Source organism: Eleutherodactylus coqui, chromosome 3 (assembly GCF_035609145.1).
Source record: "Eleutherodactylus coqui strain aEleCoq1 chromosome 3, aEleCoq1.hap1, whole genome shotgun sequence".
Taxonomy (NCBI): Eukaryota; Metazoa; Chordata; class Amphibia; order Anura; family Eleutherodactylidae; genus Eleutherodactylus; species Eleutherodactylus coqui.
In genome coordinates this window covers 57,637,328-57,649,565 of record NC_089839.1, presented here as the reverse complement: position 1 = coordinate 57,649,565, position 12,238 = coordinate 57,637,328, and the positions used below count along the sequence as shown (strand labels likewise).

Below are 12,238 nucleotides of genomic sequence, written 5' to 3'. Positions count from 1 at the left end.
GATAGTTGGGAGTTCGTTGCACACAGATTGAGAGTTTCATTGAGCACATTTCATTGGGTAAGGGGGAGCACATACACTAGTGGGGTGGTATGGTATGATGGGTGGGGAGGAGAATTTGGGTAGAGAGCAGTACGAGGTGGGCCTGAGTTGGGCGATATGTCCTCTGCCAGATGTAATTTATGTATTCCTTTCTTTATTTGTCCTAACAATGCTAAAAAATGCAAATTGTTCAAAAGTTATGTGGCTATAATGCAAAAGAGACTTAAATTGCCTAATGAATAAGAAAAAGTTATTACCTTTTAAATCTTTGCAAATAAAATGTTGCCAAATCCTTTCTTGTCATTAAGGTGCTTAATGCCTACCTGTAGGGAATAAATAGATCTGTTCTGAAACATTTTTTTGTTGTTTTTTTCTGGGAGCTGAAAAAGCTAGGTAGTAGCCTTTGGCGCACAGCCTACCACTTGGACTGCCCTGATATATATAAACTTACCCTGAAGCAGAAAAGATGTGCCCTGGGGTGACAAGGTTTTGATGCGCTGAGATGAATTTACATACAAACTGTGCGTGGATAGAAAATACAGCTAGTTCTGGCAGTCATTTAGCACTAACCGAATGAAATGTTGAAGATTAGCTACATTCAGAATGGCGGGATTGCTCTGATGGCTTATCTCGCTCTACTTCTAATGTATGCTACTTTCATTGCAAAGTTGTTTAACCACAAGCAGAATGCCGACACATGTTTTATGTAGATACTTGGCATGGCGAGGATCATAACTACTGTGGCTATTGAAGTGGATTTGTAGTTCGGTAGCTCTATAAGAGCTGTGAGAAGGATAAGGAGAGAGAGGAATTGTCTGTGGCCACCAACTGCAAAACATTTGCGCTCTTGGGAGTTTTTTTGCTGTTGCCTCTCCGAATCACCTCCTGTCACTTTCATTTGCACCAAAGCAGATGAAATTGATTGCCAATCGCTTAGGCTGGGTTCACACAGGACAGATTTGCAGCGGAAATTCCGTGTAGATTAAAGGGGTTGTCCCGCGCCGAAACGGGTTTTTTTTTTTTTCAAACCCCCCCCCCCGATGCAGGGGTTAAAAAAGAACACCGCACAGCGCTTACCTGAATCCCCGCGCTCCGGTGACTTCTTACTTGCCTGCTGAAGATGGCCGCCGGGATCTTCTCCCTCGGTGGACCGCAGGGCTTCTGTGCGGTCCATTGCCGATTCCAGCCTCCTGATTGGCTGGAATCGGCACGTGACGGGGCGGTGCTACACTGAGCCGGCATCCTGCACGAGCGGCCCCATTGAGAAAAGAAGAAGACCTGGACTGCGCAAGCGAGTTTAATTTGGCCATTAGACGCCGAAAATTAGACGGGCTCCATGGAAACGAGGACGCTAGCAACGGAGCAGGTAAGTGAAAAACTTCTTATAACTTCTGTATGGCTCATAATTAATGCACAATGTACATTACAAAGTGCATTAATATGGCCATACAGAAGTGTATAGACCCACTTGCTGCGGCGGGACAACCCCTTTAAGGCCTCTTTCACATGGGCGGGAGTGATATCGCCGACAGAACATCGCAGCGATATCACATCTGTGTTCTGTGCGATTTAGCTGCATTTTCTCGCGGCAATATGAGAATTTTGTGTGGCTACAAAGTCGCACGACTTTGAAGCGCAATTTTGCCAGGATTTTCTTTAGGGGGGGGAGGTGCTTGAAATATAAGCCCTACCAAGAAAATGGCTGTGATTGGTTAATCGAGCGCTGCAGTGATTGGCTGAGCCGATCATATTCAGCGCTTCCTGGAGGCAGGGATTTTGAACCTCTGACCGGGAAGTGCTGGCTGAAAACTACAAGTAAGTCTGCCAGAGCTGCGGAGAAGGTGTGTGGCGGAGCTGACAGAGCCTGTTAGGTGGTGTATTGTTTTTTTGTTTGTTTTAATGCAGATAGGCCTGCTTTTAGATTAAAAAACCTCCTTCAAATCAAAATGTAATCCAATTCTCCGTGTTATAGTAACTAGTGCTAAAACAGTGAAATAAAAACTGTAGTCGACGACTGAATGGGCTTCATAAAAAAAATAAGTTCTTTTCCAAAACCAGAAATGCTGTCAGAGTAATTGTCACTTCCCGTTCCCAACTCCTCGTGGCAGGTCATCCGAAGTACATTGCACAGTGGGGGGACAATAATAAGTATAGGAGAAAGAAACGATAGAGTGGTTGTGTTACTGCCGAGACTATTTATGTTACATTTTATAAGGAAACAATCCTGAGTTAACGTAAATTGTTTACTGTGTCACCTAGATGTATTCATGTGTCACATGATTTACCCATGTGAGTGATTTTTCAGCTGTCCCTGGGCCCGTTGTCATCTGTACAGGAACTTGGCAGTGCATGAATGTGCTCGGTGCATGTGAAGTTACATGAGATAACGGGGCAGTTGTACTAATATTGTCTTATAGGCAGTGAAAACCTATAGTAGACAGTCTTTAAATGAGTCAGATTTATTACGCTTGACTCTATGAATGATAAAACTGGTGTACCTTTGGATTGTCTAGTCTAGACAGTCCAAAGATTATGCCAAAACGCCAAAAGTATGGCAAAGTTTTAGTGCAATTTGATGCATTTTTGCCACATTTAGGCCCCCTGTCCACAGCGGGGAAGCACCGGCCCCCTGTTCACGAGCAAGGAATCATTGCGATTCTCCGCTCGCGGACGGCAATCCGCAGCATGCTGCGAATTGCCCCGATAATCAGCGGTCAGCCTATCTGTCAGATAGGCTTACCTGTGGAGAACAGTCTGCTGACTCCTGCTCCCGCAACGCCCGTGGACAGGGGGCCTTAGGCCCACTCACTTTCCATGACACCATGCCCCTTTGTTAGACGTGTTGGAAAATGTGTCCAAAAGAGTCTAAAATGCATCAGAAATATGGTGCAAAGTATTTTAGGTGCAATTTGTGAAAAAACTGGTGAATTTGCAGTAGTAAATCTGCATTTCTGATTGTATCTGAATATGTGCAGAATGCACTTGGTGTCTGCACAAAAAAGGATATATTCTGTGGACAGCTGAAAAAGCGTCCATGTCACCGCTGCCATCTGGCCCCTATGGACATGGCGACTGAGGGGCTGCATAGCTTTACATAAGCCCATACACGTGGCCAGGGGCAATCGGCTGAGTGTCTGGGGTAACGTTTGATGTGATTTATAGATGGAGCATCCAAAGCTTTTAGGTGCATTTGGGTACATGGACTGGAGAAGGGGAGGGAGTGTTTCACCTCGCTGAATTTTTGCCCCAGGTGCAGGAAAGCATAACTACAGTTCTGAATGTTCCACTTGAGATTAAAACTGATATGTGATTTAAAATGAATTCTAGCTGCGCACTGCGGTTTTAAGCATCTCTTTCCAATAACTGTGCCATTGAGCAGCAAAGTACCTCTCAAGGTTGAGTAAGTCAGCTTGCGTAGGTGCTTTCTTTCCGGTACAGATCTTAAATTGAAAGTGTTTCTTCTTTCTTTGTCATAGTTAATTAATCCTGTTTTCTGCTTTCTACTACCAAGCCTTCCAATCTCATTGCAAATGAAATGTCTTCAAAGAACACGTAGGGATGGTATTTAGATAATGTGAGATTTTTTCAGTAGACGTTGTGCTGTGAAAATGTTATATCTTGACAGCATTTTAATTAAATACTTTAAGATTCATCATCTGAAGTGTGGTATGAAACTGTTGATGCATAGGCTGTGAAAATAATTTAGGTTCAGTTAAAATAAAAATCTCTGGTGGGAACATAAAGTCTGTGAAAAACCCATGTGTATGAACTCACATGAAGTGCATCATCCTGCAATGATCAACGCAGTTTATATTACACATGAAAGTTTAATTTATTAACAAACTAATTAGAATACAATTGTAACTCGGTGTTATTTTGTTTTCCTTTTTCAGCAAATTCAAGTCTTCTGGGTGGCGGGGGAGGTAAGTCTCCTCATTTTTTATGTATATATTGTGCAAGTGCTAATTCTGCTCTACATGTGATTATGTATCATATGCAATGGAAAGTGTGGGGCTGCACACAGCATATAAAATATGTGAACCAGAGGGCACCATTTTTAACTTTTTTTACTGCAAGAATTAAATGCTTAAAGGGGTTGTCAGGTTTAGTCTTTTAGCTAGAATGGAGACAAAGCATATATGGCTCACCCTGTTTTAGGCCTCATGCAAACGGGCGGATTTTTGCTGTGGAACCCAAAGCGTACGTCCGCCTCCGGATTTCGCAGCAATAACCGTCCATAGCATGCTATGGAAAAATGATTTTTTTTATGTACACGAGCAGAAACCAATTGCGGTTTCCGCTCGCAGATACAAAATCGCAGCATACTCCATTTTACTGATGTTATGGGAATAATCATATTCCAGAAGATTTCACTGGTTTGCTCCAGATTGGTTATAATGAGAAGCTTCATGCAGGAATATATGTATTTGAACTCACGGAAGCTATCAGTCAGCCCCCATACCCTTCTGGTTTATTGAAAGGAAGTAGAATACAGTTATAATGCATATGACGCTCCAATTACATGCATGCCCCTCCCAACATCATAACCACTCATGATTGACGTAGTATGTAATGAAGCTGATGATTAACATATGTTTACGTCCCTGGTGTATGTTGCTGTGAACATGCAATTCCTATATACCCAAGTAGCATAGACTTTATTAATATTCCTAATCAGAATTCAAGGGAGAAGATAAGGAGCACCGCCCCCCCCCCCTTCCTTATGAGCAGTGGGCACCGCAGGTCTTTCTCATAAGAAACACATCTCAAGACTTAACACTGTCTACAGAACTGTGTAGCAGTATTGTACAGTATTGAACCAGTTAACCATTTCACTGCTAGCTATTTTCCATGAAGGTGGATATATGCATATATATAATATATATATTTGCCTAGGCTGATTTTAGAAATACATTTATATTATTCTTACTACAACACTGAGGTTCCTGCACGGATGGCCTCCATTGAAGTCAATGGAAGCTGTCCGACCCGCGGCCCATCTGCAATTGACATTGCAGATGGGTCGCGGGTTCCGTGGGAAAAGGAGGAGTAAAAAAAATATGTAATGCACATGTCCAAAGGCGAGCCGCATGGACCATCCGCAGTACAGAGAAAAAGAAGAAAATACAGGTATGCACAGATTACGGCTTCGCACAGGGTCTGATTCCACAGTGGGCTCCTGCTTGCGGATTCCAACCCGCCCGTGTGCATGCTGCCTTAGGATTACATTTTAAACCCTTACAATGCTTTATTTTTCTTGTGTCAGAAATAACATTTCAACACTCACTGTGTAGTTCACCTGCGGTTTCAGGCCTCTTTTACATGGGCGACAGCGATATCGCAGCAATATCACATCTGTGTTATGTGCAATATAGCTGCGTTTTCTCGCAGCAATATCAGGTGTTTTTGTCACACGACTTTGTAACGCTCTTTTGCCAGGATTTTTTTTTTGGGGGGGGGGGGGGGGCTTGAAATATAAGCCCTACCAAGAAAATGGCTGTGATTGGTTCATCGAGTGCGGCAGTGATAGATTCTTAAGCGCCGTGGCTCAGCCAATCACAGCCAGTGCTTCCTGGAGGCAGGGACTTTGAACCTCTGACTATGAAGCACTTGCTGAAAACTACAAGCTAGTCTGCCAGAGCTGCAGAGAAGGTTTGCGGCGGACCTGACTGCCTGACCTGTTTTTTGTTGTTTTTTTAATGCAGTTAGGCCTTATTTTAGGGCTTTTACAGTAGGACCTCCTACTGTAAAAGTTGCATTGCATTGCACGAAAACACGGATGCAACAGAAAGGAAGAGTCCACAGCGAAACATGGGCTAAAAAACATTGCAAATCTTCACACTATTAAACAAACCACAATTTTTTTCTCTAGCAATGTTTTGTAGACTGCTATATTGCGAATGTGAAGGAACTCACTGGAAAGCATTGGCTTCACATACATGCGATTTTGAAGCACTGTCGCATCGAAAGAAAATTGCACGACTTTCTCGCCCATGTGAGAAGCACCCCAAAGCTGATTATTTTTATGGGGCAATCAAAATCTATGAGTGCAATGGTGTATATGTATGGAGATTTCCCAAGCGTGTTCACTCATAGTACTGTGAATCAGCTATATAAAGCTGGCAAGTGATAGCCCCTTTAAAGTGTTATCCATAAATATTGCCAATTTACCACTAGTAATCTATAAAATGGGCATGGAAAAATCAATGTAGGCATATTTTACTAAGTCCTGCTGGATAAAATGATTAGTTTATCTGTTTGTTCTGGGGTTTTTGCATTGTTTTCCTTCTCATGTATTCAGAAAGCCTCATACTTGGTTTACAGGCTGTCCTACATTCAAGTTTCTGGCTGGGAGGGCAATTTGTGGAAAATCTACAGCATTTTAAAGTACAAGCAATGTGGACATGATTTCAAGGAATCTCATCAACTCTCTGCAACAAAATCTATAGTGCAAGGCCAAATATCCGCGATTATTAATTATAGAATCCGTGCGGGAAATCCGCAGCTCTGGCCGCCCATAGGGATGCATTAGCATCCGCAAAACAATTTAGAGCATGCGGATGTGATTATTTTACCAGCGTGCGGATCACACGTGCAGGAAGAAATCGCAGTATGCCCAATTTTTCCGCGGATCCCGCGAGATGGCTTCCATTGAGGCCAATGGAAGCCGTCAGATCTGCGGCACAGCCACAGCTGTCACTGTGGATGTGCCGCAGATACGCGGGACAGCAGGAGATTTTTTTTTAAAACTTGCACTGTGCATGTGGCTGGCAGGTCAGGACGCATCCCCCCCAGATGGCACGAAGGAGACCCGTGCTGGATCTGGACAGGTAGGAAATGTTTTTCTTCCCCCTTTTTTGCTGGCATGGGTGGATTCCGCTGAGGATGTGGCAGTGGAATCTGTACGTGTAAGTGGACCTGCTGCATGGATTTTAAATCCACAGCATTTATGTTGCAGGCTTTCAGTGCAGATTTCACCTTTCCAAGTGCAAAACATGCAGGTTTTGAGACGAATCAGCACCAAAACCCACAGCAGATTTTGTATTGAAAGGCGATAATCCATGTAAAACAGATACTGGGTTCTGCTGAGTGAAAGAAAGTTGCGTGACTGTTCGCTGTTCTTGGTAGTTTTTATTTCATTAAAAACAATGTAATGTTTAGAAAAATCCATTTAATCAGTAGTAATTGCTTGTTCCAGTACAACACCGGCCACAGATTTACTGGATTATCACACATTTACTGTAATCTGGTGCCGGACGGGCGTTCGGCATGCTGATGAGTTTTAATAATATAAATTTAGCCAAGTAATGAAAGTTACACAGTTATGGGTGTTATGTGCTGTAGAACATCTAGAGCGCAGAACATAACCTTGATTTATTACCTATTGATGGAAACTGGCTCTTTAAACAAGAACTGGATTATATTTTATTTCATGAAGAATCCCTATTGCTTTTACGTTTTCCGTAGCTCTGTTGCGTGCACAATAAGTCTCTTTGTTATTTGAGGTGCCTTTTGGAAGACTAGTGTTAGGGTCATTGTTAGACTTGACGTAACAGTTTAAGAAATTGAAATGTTCTGTGACACTTGGCAAGATTTAAATTGCTTTCTCTGTTTTTTTGGTTATTTTTCGAGCCCAGTCACCCGCCTTCAAACCTCTCCTTACAGTGATCTATTACAATATTCCATTTCCTAGTTATTTCAACCTACAACCTAAAAAAATAGAATACTTTCCTGTACAGCCTGGTCGATCGTCTCCAGCTGAAATGGGTGTTTATTCTCCTATTCTCTTCTATTTTTTTTTTCAATTTTCATGAAACACGAGTCAGTCATGGAAGACAGGATTACATTCTTAGACATACTGTATATTCTCGATGATGCAGGAGAACTATGTGAATGTGCCCTTGAATAATTTAGCTGCTTTAGCATAAAACACTGGGTGACCTGGCTAGGGCTAAAGGCCCATTTAGACACAGATTATCGCTCACAATTGGCTCAAAAGCCATCTTTTGAGCGATAATCGTTGTGTCTAAACGGGCGGCCATCGTGCACTGTTCGTGCACTATTCGTTCATTATTGACTTTTAGCAAGCTTAAAGTCAGCAATGAGCCTGATCAGTGCTGAGTTCTCAGCGGGATACCAGCTGATAGTATTCTTTCAGCTAGTATCCCGCACAGAACTCTCAGTGATAGCTCTGAGAACAAAGCAGCTCCTGAGGTTCTCAGCACTATCAGCTCAGCGGGATATGAGCTCACAGCTCTGAGAACAAAGCAGCTGTTTGCATATACAAAGCAGCTGCTGTTCCCAGAGCTGTCAACGGTATTCCGCTCTGCCTGCATTTAAATCCTAAGTATCTAATTAGCTACCTAAAAGTTTATGCAAAAATGGTCGGTCAAAGCTGTCACTCAAACTGTCGTTAGAGCGATTTTTGAGCGATCATCTTTCAGTGTAAATGGGCCTTTATGCAATTCCACCATTTAACCTGGATCTTCTCACCATTCTCAATGGGACAGTTGTGATATACTCATGTTTTTGAGCCAAGGCAATAAACGAAATGCACAATACAGCACTCATACACATATTCTATCAGTAGAATGCGGGTTCATCCTCCATATCTAGGCAAACCTTATTGGATTAGTTTCTGACTTTAAAAAGTACAACCCTTCAAGCCAAAAGGCTCCAAATGAATGGAAAAGCTGGATATCTGGCTATATACTCTCACTGAAGCACTTGGGACAGACGGGTGAATGGAATGCACAACGAAGGTAAATGCAACAACAAAAAAAGGATGGGACTTCCAACAAATAAATGAAATATGAGGGTGCACATAAGCCATGGCTGTGACCAATACAGAATCACACGCTGCATACACATTTAATATCAGTAGAAACAGTTGGGCAATTTTCTTCAAACTGCATAAAAATGCATGGTTCTTAGCGCACATTTTGGTCAAGATGTGGTCCCATCTGCTACATCCAGGCAAACCTTTTATATGTGTTCCTTGCTCCAAGGGACCTTTCACACTGGATGGAGTGTTCTGCAACAGTGTAGTGGAATATGCTCTCCTGCAGTATATTCAGTCCCACAATCCACATTGCTAATGCATGGATTTTGGTGCAGAATTGAAAATAGCAGAATCCTGCTTGTAATTCCGCATCAAAATCAACAGTTAGCAATGTGGATTTTGGTGTGGAATTCAGGGACATCCCATGTGACAGGTCCCTAAAAGCAACCTTGCTTAGAACCAAAAGCCTTGCAATGAATAGTGTCAACTACTTTATTACCAGTCCTATTTTAATCCCATTATGTTCTTCAGTCATTTTGCCTCCACCTACTCTTTTCTATGGCACTTACAGTGGGACCCACAATCTAGATTCATGTTGTAATATGTTCTTTCGGTGTAGAAAGAAAACGGAATACGCAGAGGAAACCCACAGAAACACAGGGAGAACAATCCATACAGGTCAAATGTGAACCCAGGACCCCAGCTCTACAAGGCAACAGTGCTAACCACTGAGCCACCATGATGTCCACCTTCTCAAGATAGGTCACCCATAGCAGATTACTTCAGTGCTAGACAGCTATAGTACCATTCTGGACCACTGCACTGTGGACAGTGGTGTTGTTCTTGCAGTACACTGTGGCTCCAACAGCTAGTTGACAGAGGAATCGGGTGTTGGATTCTCACTAGAGATGAGCGAGCACCAAAATGCTCGGGTGCTCGTTACTCGGAACGAACTTTTCGCGATGCTCGAGGGTTCGTTTCAAATAACGAACCCCATTGAAGTCAATGGGCGACCCGAGCATTTTTGTATTTCGCCGATGCTCGCTAAGGTTTTCATGTGTGAAAATCTGGGCAATTCAAGAAAGTGATGGGAACGACACAGCAACGGATAGGGCAGGCGAGGGGCTACATGTTGGGCTGCATCTCAAGTTCACAGGTCCCACTATTAAGCCACAATACCGGCAAGAGTGCCCCCCCCCCCCCCTCCCAACAACTTTTACTTCTGAAAAGCCCTCATTAGCATCGCATACCTTAGCTAAGCACCACACTACCTACAACAAAGCACAATCACTGCCTGGATGACACTCCACTGCCACTTCTCCTGGGTTACATGCTGCCCAACCCCCCCCCCCCCCGCAGGACGCAGTGTCCACAGCACACAACAAACTGTCCCTGCGCAGCCTTCAGCTGCCCTCATGCCACACCACCCTCATGTCTATTTAGAAGTGCGTCTGCCATGAGGAGGAACCGCAGGCACACACTGCAGAGGGTTGGCACGGCTAGGCAGCGACCCTCTTTAAAAGGGGCGGGGCGATAGCCCACAATGCTGTACAGAAGCAATGAGAAATAGAATCCTGTGCCACCGCCATCAGGAGCTGCACACGTGGGCATAGCAATGGGGAACCTATGTGCCACACACTATTCATTCTGTCAAGGTGTCTCTGCATGCCCCAGTCAGACCGGGCTTTTTAATTCATAGACACAGGCAGGTACAACTCCCTATTGTGAAGTCCCTGTCGACCGACAGCATGGGTGGCTCCCTGGAACCCACCGGCGATACACAAAAATATCCCATTGCATTGCCCAACACAGCTGAGGTAGTAATGTCGTGCTTAATGCAGGTGGGCTTCGGCCCACACTGCATGCCCCAGTCAGACTGGGGTTCTTTACAAGTGGACACAGATGCATTTATAATTCCCTGTGGACCCACAGCATGGGTGGGTGCCAGGAAGCCACCGTCGGTACATAGAAATATCCCATTGCATTGCCCAACACAGCTGAGGTAGTAATGTTGTGCTTAATACAGGTGGGCTTCGGCCCACACTGCATGCCCCAGTCTGACTGGGGTTCTTTACAAGTGGACACATGTAGGTTAGACTCCGTGTGCACCTACAGCATGGGTGGCTCCCTGGAACCCACCGGCGGTACACAAAAATATCCCATTGCATTGCCCAACACAGCGGATGTAACGTCAGCTGTAATGCAGGTGGGCTAAAAATTCATTTGATTACACTGTAGGCGAGGGCCCACAAAAATTGCTGAATCAACAGTACTAATGTACATCAAAAAAATTGGCCATGCCCAACCAAGAGGGCAGGTGAAACCCATTAATCGCTTTGGTTAATGTGGCTTAAGTGGTAACTAGGCCTGTAGGCAGCCCAGTTTACCGAAAAATTGGTTCAAGTTAAAGTTTCAACGCTTTTAAGAGCATTGAAGCATATAAAAATTGTTTAGAAAAATTATGAGTGAGCCTTGTGGCCCTAAGAAAAATTGCCCGTTCAGCGTGATTACGTGAGGTTTCAGGAGGAGGAGCAGGAGGAGGAGGAGGAATATTAGACACAGATTGATGAAGCAGAAATGTCCCCGTTTTGGATGGTGAGAGAGAACGTAGCTTCCATCCGCGGGTGCAGCCTACGTATTGCTTACGTATCGCTGCTGTCCGCTGGTGGAGAAGAGAAGTCTGGGGAAATCCAGGCTTTGTTCATCTTGATGAGTGTTAGCCTGTCGGCACTGTCGGTTGACAGGCGGGTACGCTTATCTGTGATGATTCCCCCAGCCGCACTAAACACCCTCTCCGACAAGACGCCAGCCGCAGGACAAGCAAGCACCTCCAGGGCATACAGCGCTAGTTCAGGCCACGTGTCCAGCTTCGACACCCAGTAGTTGTAGGGGGCAGAGGCGTCACCGAGGATGGTCGTGCGATCGGCTACGTACTCCCTCACCATCCTTTTACAGTGCTCCCGCCGACTCAGCCTTGACTGGGGAGCGGTGACACAGTCTTGCTGGGGAGCCATAAAGCTGGCCAGGTCCTTAAAGACTGTTGCACTGCCTGGGCTGTACATGCTGCTCGATCTACGCACCTCCCCTGCTACCTGGCCCTCGGAACTGCGCCTTCTGCCACTACCGCTGTCGGATGGGAATTTTACCATCAGCTTGTCCGCCAGGGTCCTGTGGTATAGCAACACTCTCGAACCCCTTTCCTCTTCGGGAATGAGAGTGGGAAGGTTCTCCTTATAGCGTGGGTCGAGCAGTGTGTACACCCAGTAATCCGTAGTGGCCAGAATGCGTTGAATGCAAGGGTCACGAGAAAGGCACCCTAACATGAAGTCAGCCATGTGTGCCAGGGTACCTGTACGCAACACATGGCTGTCCGCACTAGGAAGATCACTTTCAGGATCCTCCTCCTCCTCCTCAGGC

General features: G+C 44.7%; 1 protein-coding gene across 2 annotated transcripts in view; it reads left to right on the top strand.

Moving 5' to 3' along the window:
- Positions 1-12,238, top strand: part of MACROD2 (mono-ADP ribosylhydrolase 2) — a 1,963,046-nt gene that overhangs the window by 596,480 nt on the left and 1,354,328 nt on the right. For both annotated transcript variants that reach the window (XM_066595626.1, XM_066595625.1), the window contains exon 4: positions 3,933-3,962. In XM_066595626.1, the coding sequence (XP_066451723.1) occupies positions 3,933-3,962 (30 nt within the window). The remainder of the gene's footprint in view (positions 1-3,932; positions 3,963-12,238) is intronic.